The following is a 14256-nucleotide window of genomic DNA, read 5'->3' on the forward strand; positions in this document are numbered from 1 at the left end:
ATTTTTTTTTTTAAATATGTATATAAATTAGAGCAACATTCCTTTACCGATGTTGAGATCTCATACATCCATAACTAGAGATGGTACAAATCACAGTATTACAGTATTACCCATTACCCCCAAACTATTCAAAATACCATCGTACCACCACTTTGTAGGACTTTGTACTAAATGCATACAATCTAGCCTACAAAGCAAAAGCTGAACCCGTAAGCATATACCATCAGATCCGCAAAAAAGCAAGTGTTCATGCAGTCCGGCGAAAAAGTAAAATAACAAAAATAACTCCGCAGAAAATTAAGACTGAAAGTACGTAATGAATTGGCAAAATCAAAAGCTCCAAAACATCCAACGATGATGGACAACAACTCAGTGTCATACTCCTTACTTGGTACTGACATTTTCGTAATACGGTAGAAAATGGCGGATATTTAACCTGGTTTTATAGCTAGCTTAACCTCTCAATTGTCAGCGATTTGTGAACAAAACAGTTAAACAGACATAATAGGTAAAAATGCCAATCAAACATAGAGGTACAGCATTCAAGGTTGCGCTATATAAAATGCTTTTCAAAGTGAATGGGACACAATCTTAAAACGGGCCCCATTTATCCTATGATGGAACCCCATTTTCAAAAATGGCTGGATCCGTCACTGCTGTAGTCAATACTTAACTGAGACTTCTCGTAATCAGGATTAACATCAAAACTGATTAAGTCAAATAAAAAGGAGTCTTTACTCCATATAAAACTTTACTGAAGGGAAATTTGATCTTTGAAAATGTAATTACAATTGTCAATGCAATCCTTTCTTTCTTATTACATATTACGCTTGTAAAAGCGTTGAACATGTCACATTTTCAATATGAATCTTAGATATTAAAAAAATTGGGTTTAAAGAAATCATGAGTTATACAAAGGGTTATTTTTTTTCAGGTTTAAAAAAAATGATTATCCGGAACTTTTGGGAATCGGTTTCGGTCATTAACGATGTACTTCCGGTTTCTAGAATAGCCACATTTCGATTCTACTGGAAATCAACTTCAAAATGTGGTTTATGTATCTTTTGAGTTGGATGGCATTGTTAATCCAAATATGTCTAATCACATTAGCGATTGGTAAATTATTTCAAATATATTAGTTCAATGTTTATATAAAAACCAGTGTCCCGGCACTCATTTTAAAATATAAGAGTACAGATGATCATTCATAGTGCTTCATCTTCTTTTAGTGACAGTAATATAAATAGTGCATACTTAGTCCAAATAATTATGACGTCTGGCAAGGCTAACTTTTTTTTCGGGGATGTCTTCCTAAAGCGTCCCAGAAAAATAAATAAAATAGCCTTGCAGTTCACACAAGATGATTGAGATACATGTAACATTTCTAGTTTGTGTGTACTCAAATCTGAAGTCTGAGCACTTAAACTGTGTCACAAATGGAAATAGAGAGATATTTTACAATGATTCACCCATAGATCAACACCAGTCATCAGCATTCCCTTTATGCAACAACCGAGATTTTATGAATCCATGACAAATTGCTCCACTGGCAAATCACCCCATACCTTATCTTATTTGACGATTTGACCAGGTATGCAAGGACAAGGAAACGAAACGACTAGCATTCATATATACATGCATGTAAAATGTATAACAAACTCTAACTCAGAACATGAATTTTAACTTTTCATGCTTATCATGCTTACAAAACGCATAATATATCATATATACATTGTACTTCTCTTTTGCAGCTGCTGGTCTATTTTATATTGCTGAATTGGTTGAAGAATATACAGTTCTTACTGGAAAAACTATCAAGTATCTCATCATGGTAAATTCATATAGACCTTGTTATTAACTTTCAAACTCTTCTATTTTTCTTATACCTTGTATGACAGTATTTTATGCCCTCACCTACTATCCCCACCTTCGACAGTAGAGGGAAATTATGTTTTCTGGTCTGTAGGTCCGTCTGTTCATCTGTCTGTTCATCTGTCTGTTCGTCCTTTTGTTCATCTGTCCAGTTTCAGATAAATGTTTTTGGTTGAGATAGTTTTTGATGAAGTTGATGAAGTTGAAGTCCAATCAACCTGAAACTAAGTAAACATGCATATGTTCCTTGCTTTCTAACTTTAATGTCAAATGAGAGTTCTGAGTCTGAACCCAATTTCACAGTCCACTGAACATAGCCTGTCCAGTTTCAGGTTAAAGATTTTGGTCGAGGTAGTTTTTGGTGATGTTGAAGTCCAATCAACCTGAAACTTAGTATACATGTAGGACTCAAATCTATGGCGGGTTCCAAGTCTATGGCAGATTCCTAATCTATGGTAAATGTGACCTTTACAAAGGCCAAACAACTCAAATCTATGGCAGATTTTTGTTTTTTCCAAATCAATTGCAGATCTGGGGGAGAGTGTAACATATAACCATGATCTGATGATAGCATCACAATTGAATAACGCCACATTACATCTTCTAACGCTGCTAACGATGGAAGAACCCATAGATTTGAACAACATTCAAGATGAAATTATTTTTCTGACAAAAATTTGCCAGTGATTTGAAGGAAGATGTGACCTACATGTACTATTCCAAAGAGGGACAAAATGTGCTGTACCTGTAAATGCCCGCGATAAATAAGGGCACAGCTATTTTCAGTATGACATATTGTTTAACAGGATTCTTGGAAGTCAGTATGTGGTCTACGGCTGCCTAAGAGAAAAATCAAATTACCGAATACAAATTTGATTTTAATCCACATCAAATAAAAAAGATGAATTAAAAGTATTGCTGAACATGCTGAAATAAATATTATTTGAAAATTCAAACTGTCTATCATGTCTATTGTTATTTCAATATTTGTTACTTTTTAGCTCACCTGGCCCTAAGGGCCAAGTGAGCTTTTCTCATCACTTGGCGTTTGTCGTCCGTCGTCGTCCTGCGTTAACTTTTACAAAAATCTTCTCCTCTGAAACTACTGGGCCAAATTTAACCAAACTTGGCCACAATCATCATTGGGGTATCTAGTTTAAAAATTGTGTCCGGTGACCCCGCCAACTAACCAAGATGGCTGCCATGGCTATAAATAGAACATAGGGGTAAAATGCAGTTTTTGGCTTATAACTCAAAAACCAAAGCATTTAGGGCAAATCTGACATGGGGTAATATTGTTAATCAGGTTAAGATCTATCTGCCCTGAAATTTTCAGATGAATCTGACATTCTGTTGTTAGGTTGCTGCCCCTGAATTGGTAATTTTAAGGAAATTTTGTTGTTTTTGGTTATTATCTTGAATATTATTTCAGATAGAGATAAACTGTAAAAAGCAATAATGTTCAGCAAAGTAAGATCTACAAATAAGTCAACATGACCAAAATGATCAGTTGACCACTTTAGGAGTTATTGCCCTTTATAGTCAATTTTTAACCATTTTTCGTAAATCTTAGTAATCTTTTAGAAAAAATCTTCTCCTCTGAAACTGCTGGGCCAAATTATTTGAAACTTGGCCACAATCATCATTGGGGTATCTAGTTTAAAAATTGTGTCCGGTGACCCCGCCAACTAACCAAGATGACCGCCATGGCTATAAATAGAACATAGGGGTAAAATGCAGTTTTTGGCTTATAACTCAAAAACCAAAGCATTTAGAGCAAATCTGACATTTGGTAAAATTGTTAATCAGGTGAAGATCTATCTGCCCTGAAATTTACAGATGAATTGGACAACCTGTTTTTGGGTTGCGGCCCCTGAATTGGTAATTTTAAGGAAATTTTGCTGTTTTTGGTTATTATATTGAATATTATTATAGATATAGGTAAACTGTAAACAGCAATAATGTTCAGCAAGGTCAGATTTACAAATAAGTCAACATGACCAAAATGGTCAGTTGACCTCTTTAGGAGTTATTGCCCTTTAAAGTCAATTTTTAACCATTTTTCGTAAATTTTATATATCTTTTACAAAAATCTTCTCCTCTGAAACTACTGGGCCAAATTTAACCAAACTTGGCCACAATCATCATTGGGGTATCTAGTTTAAAAATTGTGTCCGGTGACCTGGCCATCAAACCAAGATGGCCACCATGGCTATAAATAGAACATAGGGGTAAAATGCAGTTTTTGGCTTATAACTCAAAAACCAAAGCATTTAGGGCAAATCTGACATGGGGTAATATTGTTAATCAGGTTAAGATCTATCTGCCCTGAAATTTTCAGATGAATCTGACATTCCGTTGTTAGGTTGCTGCCCCTGAATTGGTAATTTTAAGGAAATTTTGTTGTTTTTGGTTATTATCTTGAATATTATTTCAGATAGAGATAAACTGTAAAAAGCAATAATGTTCAGCAAAGTAAGATCTACAAATAAGTCAACATGACCAAAATGATCAGTTGACCACTTTAGGAGTTATTGCCCTTTATAGTCAATTTTTAACCATTTTTCGTAAATCTTAGTAATCTTTTAGAAAAATCTTCTCCTCTGAAACTGCTGGGCCAAATTATTTGAAACTTGGCCACAATCATCATTGGGGTATCTAGTTTAAAAATTGTGTCCGGTGACCCCGCCAACTAACCAAGATGACCGCCATGGCTATAAATAGAACATAGAGGTAAAATGCAGTTTTTGGCTTATAACTCAAAAACCAAAGCATTTAGAGCAAATCTGACATGTGGTAAAATTGTTAATTAGGTGAAGATCTATCTGCCCTGAAATTTTCAGATGAATTGGACAACCTGTTTTTGGGTTGCGGCCCCTGAATTGGTAATTTTAAGGAAATTTTGCTGTTTTTGGTTATTATATTGAATATTATTATAGATATAGGTAAACTGTAAACAGCAATAATGTTCAGCAAGGTCAGATTTACAAATAAGTCAACATGACCAAAATGGTCAGTTGACCTCTTTAGGAGTTATTGCCCTTTAAAGTCAATTTTTAACCATTTTTCGTAAATTTTATATATCTTCTACTAAAATCTTCTTCTCTGAAACTGCTGTGCCAAATTGATCCAAACTTGGCCACAATCATCTTTGGGGTTTCTTGTTTAAAAAATGTGTCCGGTGACCTGGCCATCAAACCAAGATGGCCGCCATGGCTAAAAATAGAACATAGGGGTAAAATGCAGTTTTTGGCTTATAACTCAAAAACCAAATAATTTAGAGAAAATCTGACATGAAGTAAAATTGTTAATCAGGTCAAGATCTATCTGCCCTGAAATTTTCAGATGAATTGGACAACCTGTTTTTGGGTTGCGGCCCTTGAATTGGTAATTTTAAGGAAATTTTGCTGTTTTATATTGAATATTATTATAGATATAGGTAAACTGTAAACAGCAATAATGTTCAGCAAAGTAAGATCTACAAATAAGTCAACATGAACGAAATGGTCAATTGACCCCTGTAGGAGTTATTGACCTTTGTAGTCAATTTTCAATCTGCTTCCTTTGTTTAATATTCACATAGACCAAGGTGAGCGACACAGGCTCTTTAGAGCCTCTAGTTTACTTATTGTTTTTTAAATAAAAAGCTGTCTTCTTGTTCGTTAAAGGACTTATTAGTTGGTTTAATAAATGGGTTAAACAGGTACAAATGTACCATGCACAGATAAAATATGTTTATTTTTTACAGAGCACATCATTTCATCTTGAAGTCTGTATTAAGGTTTATGAGTTTATAATTTATGACTTGTTTTGGTTGACCATTATCATGATTATGGAATGTTTGTTTCACAAATGTTTATAGACATGTTTCTGTTGTCATTTATTTCCTCCTTCTTAAGACAAGTCATTAGTCGAAAATGTACTGATTTGTTTTCCATTTGCAAAAAAATTGCCATAGATTTGGAAACAATAAAAATCTGCCCTAGATTAGGAAACTACAAAACTTGCCATAGATTAGGGATGGCGTGACGTCACATTTACCATAGATTAGGAATCTGCCATAGTTTTGGAACCCACCATAGATTTGAGTCCTACACATATGTTCCTTATGATATGATCTTTCTAGTTTTAATGTCAAATTAGAGTTCTGACCCCAATTTCAAGGTCCACTGAACATAGAAAATGATAGTGGGAGTGGGCCATCCATGTACTGGGTACACATTCTTGTTTTTATTCTGAATTCTGCATTCCTGCATTCCCCCTTGTTGTTTGATAATTCATAGACTAGCTATTATAAGTTTTCTTCTATTTTTTGACAATTAATCCTTTTACCATGTTTACAATGTTTTAGCACTGACTCATTGTATAAAAAAATTCAATCAACAGGACTGGTCACCATCCATTTCAAATATTAATTATTAATTTTTGACATATGAACCATGTCATGTATTTGTGTACCAAAGTTGATTGAGCTATAGAGGTATTACTGATGTTGCTGAAAGTATTATAAAACATAAAATAATGCCGACTAATCCTAGATTGTTATGTTCGTAGACTTAAAAAATAAAATGCCTGGCAACACCATGAACACGGGCAAATATTTCATTTCTTTTCTGCAATTATATACAAAAGTTTGAAACCTGATTTTCTATAAGGATCTATAAGTATAAAGTTATTTAATCAAAGCAAAATGATATGTTGGTAATAAATGTATTATTATTGTTGTATTTCTACTTTCAGTTCACCACAGCAGTGTATATTTGTTTGTTCTTGTTTGAAGATCTAGACACATCGTTAATCATAGTATAATTATCATGACTTTTGTTGTATATCTACTTTCAGTTCACCACAGCAGTGTATATTTGCTTGTTCCTGTTTGAAGATCTGGACACAACATTAATCATAGTATAATTATCATGACTATTGTTGTATTTCTACTTTCAGTTCACCACAGCAGTGTATATTTGCTTGTTCCTGTTTGAAGATCTAGACACATCGTTAATCATAGTAGGATTGGTAGGAAATGCAGCATACTTTGCATTGCTACAGAGTTTCCCGTACTTTATATTATCATCCCCGTCATTTATAGCATCTGTCTGTAAGTATGATATTCTGTTTAATTGTTTATTATGAAGAGACAGCTTTTTGTCTTGAGTTACAACAAATAGGAGTCACCACCATGACCACACTTCAGAATTATAGTGAGAAGAAAATAGTGAGAAATTACTTCTATCTAGTACCCACACAGTTGACCTCAGGTAGAACTGATGGATTACATAAAATTTATAATTTTTTAGAATTCAATTTTCCAAACATCTACACCTTTTGAATGACAACTGTTGTAGTGGTACATGTACTTCATTGCATTGCCCACTTGCAAAAAATGACTTGTAGTCTGAATTGTCTGTGAATGCAAATTTTCCAAAAAAAAAAGAACTAAATGTGCAGTTCTGCAGCTTGGTCTGAATGAATTGATGATAAAATGTTAGCTTTTGCTGCATCTCTAAATACTTTTCAAACAAATTGCACACAATTATGTTTGAAATTATTAAATATAGCAAGAACCTACATAACCTCGGACCCCCTCAAACAAAAATCAATTGATAATATATTTGGAATATCTTGAAAACAGTTTGAATCTCTTTCATTGCCAAGATTATAACGATTAAATATCTTGAATTTATTTTAATAGGAATTATGAAAAGAAAACATTTTGTCACTTGTTGAAAACGTCTTTTAAAACTGTGATAATTTTAAATGGTGTGTGATTGTTTGCAGTATTCATGGTATTTTCATAGAAAATGCCATTCTTCATCATGTAAAATGAGACATTGAAACGAAACTATGCTAGTAAAAGATTCTAGAACACTTCACAAAAATTAACATTGGAAAAGATGTCATGTTTAGGTAATTGATTAAGTGCTTGTAAATCAAAAAACAAATTTGGTATGAGATATGGTAGAAATTCATACTTAATAGATTACAAAAAATATACGATCTTGGTAGAAAAACAGTGCTGACCTTTAGTAAAATACTGTTAGATTTGTTCATCTCAATAGTGTTTGAAAGAAAACTGAGCCTTGGCTCACAACTCATAGGAGAGGTTCAAACAAATGCAGCGGGTTTACACATTTTAATATGTACCAACCTTCACCCTTACCTGAAACAATATTGTAACATAGAAAGACACTATATTTGCATGTGTAAAAACTGATAGGATGCATAGAAAATGTCACATGATAAAACTTTTTCTATCTCACATTAAACAATCACCTATCAGTGATTCCTAAAATTGATGAAGCTGCAGCTGGAGTATAAGGTTACTTTATCTACAGTTAGTTTAAGTGGAGTAATGATCATTTTTAGCTGTAAAATCATGCTAGCGTATCAAAGTATTAATGTATTTGTTTAATTGTCATTTTAGTTATGGTGATTGTGAACCACTACTTTGCATTTTCTTACTTTGCATCAGTATGGTATCCATTTTCAGATGTAAGTATAAAAATTAAGTCATTAACATACATGACATATGAATCTATATGAGTTACAGTACTGCCATTGTGTCAACTTTTATTCCTTGACATGACACACAACTTCAATTTACATAATTATACTCCTAACATGAGCAAATGGTGAGGGTGATGATTAACTCTTTACTTCTGTTACACCCTATCCCTCAGTATACCATAGCAATATTTTGCAAAACTTTTTGGAATTTTATGTCCTTGATGAACCTCATCTTCATGCCTTGTTTTGCCTTTACTACATCTTTTATGATTCTAGCATCACTTTTGAGATTTTTAAATGCATCTGGCTGCCAAAAGAAATTCCTGTGGAGAACACTGCCCCCATACAAAATTTGATTATGATTTTTTTAGGCAGATGTTTTTTAAAAGGGAGATAATTGTTGTATATCTATGTATGTTAGTATAACATAGGAGAAAAATCTGATGTAGATGTATGTCATTGGAAATATCTCTCAAACAAATAGATAACAAGCCTTTTAAAACATTTTAAAATTTTCTTATTGAAACTTCATATATGCATATTTATATGCTTTGTAGGTGATGGCTTTCTTCACCATTTGTCTATGGATAGTACCATTTGCATTTTTTGTGTCATTATCTGCTAACGAGAATGTTTTACCAACCATGACAGAAAACCGATCAAAATCTGAAGATGCCACAGACGTTGTCAGCAACTATTTCAAAAGGAAAACTAAAGGATTGGGACTTTTGTCATTCTTGAAACATGCTCAGGACACTGTATTACCACAGAGAGTTAGAAAACAGTATTAGATGTCAGAACAATTGATGAATGTGGGTTACGTTGTTTTAATTAGTCAGCTTGATTTCGCAAAGAATTTTGATGCATGTGTGATTGTGAATTTTGCATGTTATCTGTTCAGAAATATTGTAGTATAATTCTCTAAATGAGATTAATTATTTTGATAGACAATGATAGTGATATTGTTTTGTTAGCTCTAAGCAAAATATAAATTGTGTACCAGAATAATTTTGCAACAGGAAAGAGAAAACAATTAAAAAATTATCAATCTTTTTCTGCAAATAACACACCACAGATAAATGTGTTGAAAGATAATTTGTTGTCGAACTGCAAAAAGTTTTGATGTACAACTGATGTATGTGCTCAGGATATCGCTACTAGAAAATGTTCAATTAATTAAGAATATTATATAAATTCATAACCTGATTAAAATACAGTTCACCCTCTACATGCTCTACTTACAAGAAATCAGTATGTTCTGTTTAATAAAATTATTACATCAACCATGTCAACCAATGACATTTCTGTCTCAGAATTTTTGAAGGTGTTTATTATTACAGAAAACCTAATCCAAAATAAGAAAAGCAGAAATATAAAAATAGCAGTGTCAAATCTGTATAGACAAAGTCTGGACAGAGGGTCTGTTCCTTAACCAGGTTGATTAATTCAGCACTTATTATTTATGATTTTGTATTCCATCACTATGATTTTAAATTTTGCATTTAGCATAATAATATTCACATATTTTGCTTACGTGTTGCTGAAAGAAGAATTTTTTTATGATTTTGTATTCCATCACTGTGATATTAAATTTTGCATTTAGCATACTAATATTCACATATTTTACTTACTTGTTGCTGAAAGAAGAAAAATTGTGTGCATGTTATCTTTTAATGGTAAGGTATTGAATACTTTTAAGCTTCTTAGATTTGTGTTTTTATGAGAGCTCAGAGGATTCCTGTTTTTCATATTAGAAAAGGCTTGATAAAAACGTTTTGTTTTAGATCCAATTATTATAAATTTGAAATAAAAGAAGTCAGAGAGTTTGTAAAGATAAAGTAATTTTTTTTTCTACCAAACATTTGTGCTTTTTAAGGAATATTTTTTTTTCTAAAAAGGTAAACTATACATCACACATACAAGTAATGTTGGAAATGATTTAAAACCCATTTCCACTTCATCTTTTTTCGATAAAAAAAACCTTTTTATTTAAATAAAATTTTGAACTTTAGGCTGTGATAAAAATTTATAAATTTCAATAAACAGTCCTATAGATGAAGCACTATAAACATGGTAAAGAGTTTTTATTTTTTTACTGAATTCTGTTGTCATTTATGTGTAAAGAAAAGCTATGCAAAGTTTATAGTGTCTGTTTATTATTATAGAAGTGAATCTATATTGTTTGTTTTATATCAAAGGTTTGTTTCAGATATACATGTATAAAGCCAACATTTAACGTTGTCTATTTGGGTGCACTACGTTTGGGCGCATTTGGGGATTAAAATGCACACAGTCTTTGATTTCATTTGATCCCATCGTTGGTGAGCAGAGGATTAAGACTAACGGAATGAGTACTTTTACTTGTTAATAATTGAACAAATTATAAATAAATAAGTAAAATTACCTGTATTTTACCTGAGTTTACCTGTAAAAAAATGCGTGCAATTGTAATCAAAAGCTGCACGCAAACGTAATGGTAATGGGCGCAAACATAATGCACCGGTCTATTCCCTAAATCTGTTTTATATTTGTTAACAAAACACTGACATGACTGTGTATACGCATTCTCTTGATATATTGAGTGAATTATTCAAATTGTAGACCACACCTTATTAATTTTTTGCGTGACCAATTTTAGAAGATGCAGGATTCTATTTGTATCTGAAAATTTAGTCATTGTTGAAAAAATTTAAGTATGATAATAGAAAAACATTTATTAATCTGATATTAGAATTCATTAAAAGGATATATTATAAAAAACATGTATCATAAATTTACAAGGGAATGAAAGAGTCAATAGTGATAGTAATAATTGTGTATGTTGTCATTAAATAATTTCATGTTTCATGTGTTTTATATTGTAGATGCATTTATTGTTATGCATAACAAGTTTTCGTAACAAAGCAAGGCTTTTGGTATATATCAAAGCTCATCTATTTCTTTTTTGTCATTTTTATTCATGAAATGTTACGAACAAAAAACTATCAACCTGTTAAAGTATTTTTTTCTTCTTATTTGTAAATAGCTTATTATCCTTTATAATATTGTAATGATTTCTGACTGAATGAGGTCTTTACAGAATCAGCTGGGTGTTATTTGAAAGGTTTCTATTACTGTTAATTCAGAAATTATTGCGTGCATTTATTATTGCGATTTTGTCATTTAGACTTAAATGCGATTTTAATTTTTACGATTTTTAAAAAAATCCTGTTAAATTCATATAAAATATTTCAAAATGCTAGTTTAAATTATTGCGTTTACAACTCGGTTGCATTTTTCGCCATTATAAAAACTTCGCATTAATTTTTGAATTTACAGTACTTTGTTATGTGCCAATCTTTAGGTTAAAGAAGTACAATGTAGCATTAATATTACCAGAGTTTGTAAAAAGTGATGGTCCTAATGTTGTGAACACCAAAACTTGCAAAGGACCAGCACAATTTTAGTATTTTGCAATAGAAATGATAGTGTAAACCAGCATATTTCCCTTGAGGACCTCTATTATACTTGTTTAACTGTTTTTGCAATGTTCTTGAGTATGAATTCAGTGGGTGTTTATTTTTTGTCAAATTGTGTTAAAGGTACTATACTTTTATCATGCTTCTGGGGAGTTTTCCTAATTGTTTGTTATTATTCTTGTGCCATTTGACTCCAATCAACTGATAAGGAATTATTTTCATCATTTTAAAATTAAGACACATGGAAGGGGGTCCATAAATCCATAGAAATCCATAAAAATAGTCCTTCACACATGAAACTGACGATAATCATATAATCATTGAACTACTGTGGATTAAGTATTTATCAGGGGTACCAATTATCATGGGAATATGTTATCCTTTAAATTCAATATACAATATGTAAGGAACATGTTTTGCAACCAAGTTCCAATATTTGAAATAATATCTCTTATTTGTGTCTTTTGGTTACTGTCTTATTGATGAATATGCAAAATAAGTCGAACAAATGTTTTCAAAGGGGAATAATCATTTATCATGAATCAATAATTTTGTCCCATGTTATCATGAAGATGTATAATTTATTTATTTAATGTTTAACCTTGACCTGCATGTGCTTGTAAATTTGCTATGAATGGTATTGTCTATATTACTCATCATGTACTTCTGTATTATACATCTCACCATTTATATACGATTTCACCCAGCAACTTACTTATCTTTTTTAAAAGATTTTATCTTTGGTAAGTCTTTTGTGTATATAGGGTCTGAACAAATAGCTTTTGATGTGACAATTTGATTTAACCACCATTTTTGAGGTGCAATTGGTAGATTTCTAATTTGACTAATGGAATAGCATTTGAAACAAAAGTCCTCATATTTCCTTGCTTGATCCCAATGATGAATTAAACAAGGCTTCAAAAAATTAAGATTAAAAAACAACATTGTGACAAAATGAAAATTACTCTTATATAAATAGGTTACTATGATATTGATATTATTAAATAAAGATATCCTAAATTATGTAATGTAGAATATTATTGTTAATTTCAAAGTATAAAACAGGCTTCATACCACAATTAATTCCCATTATCAGTGGTCTGCAAAAATAGGTCACAAGTATTTAATGTTTATTTTACCTTTTAACATATGCATTTATCAAAACTCATTTAGATTTGAAACACTATTGTAAACAATGGAAACATAATTGTAGTAAGAGGCTATCTAAATGGCAGAGAGTTTATAACTTTAATAATAAGCCATTTTAATGACAATTCTACATCATGTTTGTATTTCATCCTTTCCCTTCCCTCTACACTGTGCAGAGATCAACATAACTGAGAACAATAGTTGCCTATTGGGAGTTTTTCTTCTTTGTTCCTTTGAATACTTGATGTTATTTGATGCTTGTTTTATTAATTGTTATTTTGACATTAATACAGATACATTGTGGCAATAAACCTTAATTTTGAAATATATTTGTTGTTATCATTTTGGAAAAAAGGATAAATTTCCAACTATGAATGTTTTAAAAGTGAACTGAAATAAAGAAATAAAGGCCATAATAAGGAAATTAAATTAATTATACAAGTATTTTGAAGTATAAGTGCGTGTGTAGCATACACAATTGATCCTGATATATATATAATGAGTTTATATATAACTTTGTGTTGGACAAAAGGATTAGTAAAAAAAGGAAAGCAAAGTATGGTCGTACAACAGATTTGTGTATGTTGAATTTCCAGATTGTCTAAAAAGAGGATTGAGAACAAGAAAGATAATAGGCTTATAATATAGAAGGCAAGACATGCATTTTGTCTACATATGAATCTTTAGTGACTTAAATCCAAACAGTATTGAGTTTCGAAAGTTCGAAGTTAAAGAGCTTTGAAAACAAAAAAAATCAAAAGATGTGCCAAATTTGTGGAATCTATTGCTGGTGTTAAGGAAACTTGGAATTTTCGATTTTGTTTTAATCTGTAAGAGTGACAAATATCTTGATTCTGTTTGAAGAAGGTAAGACTATAAAAGTAAAAAACTAACCTGTTATTGATAAATATTCTTTTGGTATTTAGTGAATATATTTAGTAGTTTCTGGTTTATTCATTCACAACTTATATATCATTATTTGAGGATGCCTTAATTTTGACTTTGAAATATGCAATTGGCACCCATCTAATTTTGAAGAAATGAAGACAGTATGACCGCAGATCTCAAGTTTGTTTTTTATTCGTGTAGTAATGTTTGCAACACATCCACAGATAGCAAATCTGAACAGCAATAAATAATATACCTAATTGTTATTATCTCCTTTATAATTGTATGATTCCTTAAAGTAGTTATTGCCCTTGGAAAATGAACATGGAGAATGTGTCAACACGACCACATGTCAGGAAACAGGCTACAACGTAGCAATCGT

General features: G+C 31.5%; 1 protein-coding gene across 1 annotated transcript; it reads left to right on the plus strand.

Annotated features, from left to right (window-relative positions):
* Positions 1–993: 993 nt before the first annotated feature.
* LOC134728165 (protein TEX261-like) lies at positions 994–9390 on the plus strand. The gene is made up of 5 exons (XM_063592646.1): positions 994–1116; positions 1752–1831; positions 6817–6970; positions 8297–8364; positions 8937–9390. Exons 1-5 carry the CDS (start codon positions 1047–1049, stop codon positions 9168–9170), a joined length of 606 nt encoding a protein of 201 aa, XP_063448716.1. The 5' UTR covers positions 994–1046; the 3' UTR covers positions 9171–9390.
* Positions 9391–14256: the final 4866 nt, after the last annotated feature.

The sequence above is a fragment of the Mytilus trossulus genome, chromosome 8 (assembly GCF_036588685.1).
Source record: "Mytilus trossulus isolate FHL-02 chromosome 8, PNRI_Mtr1.1.1.hap1, whole genome shotgun sequence".
Lineage (NCBI taxonomy): Eukaryota > Metazoa > Mollusca > Bivalvia > Mytilida > Mytilidae > Mytilus > Mytilus trossulus.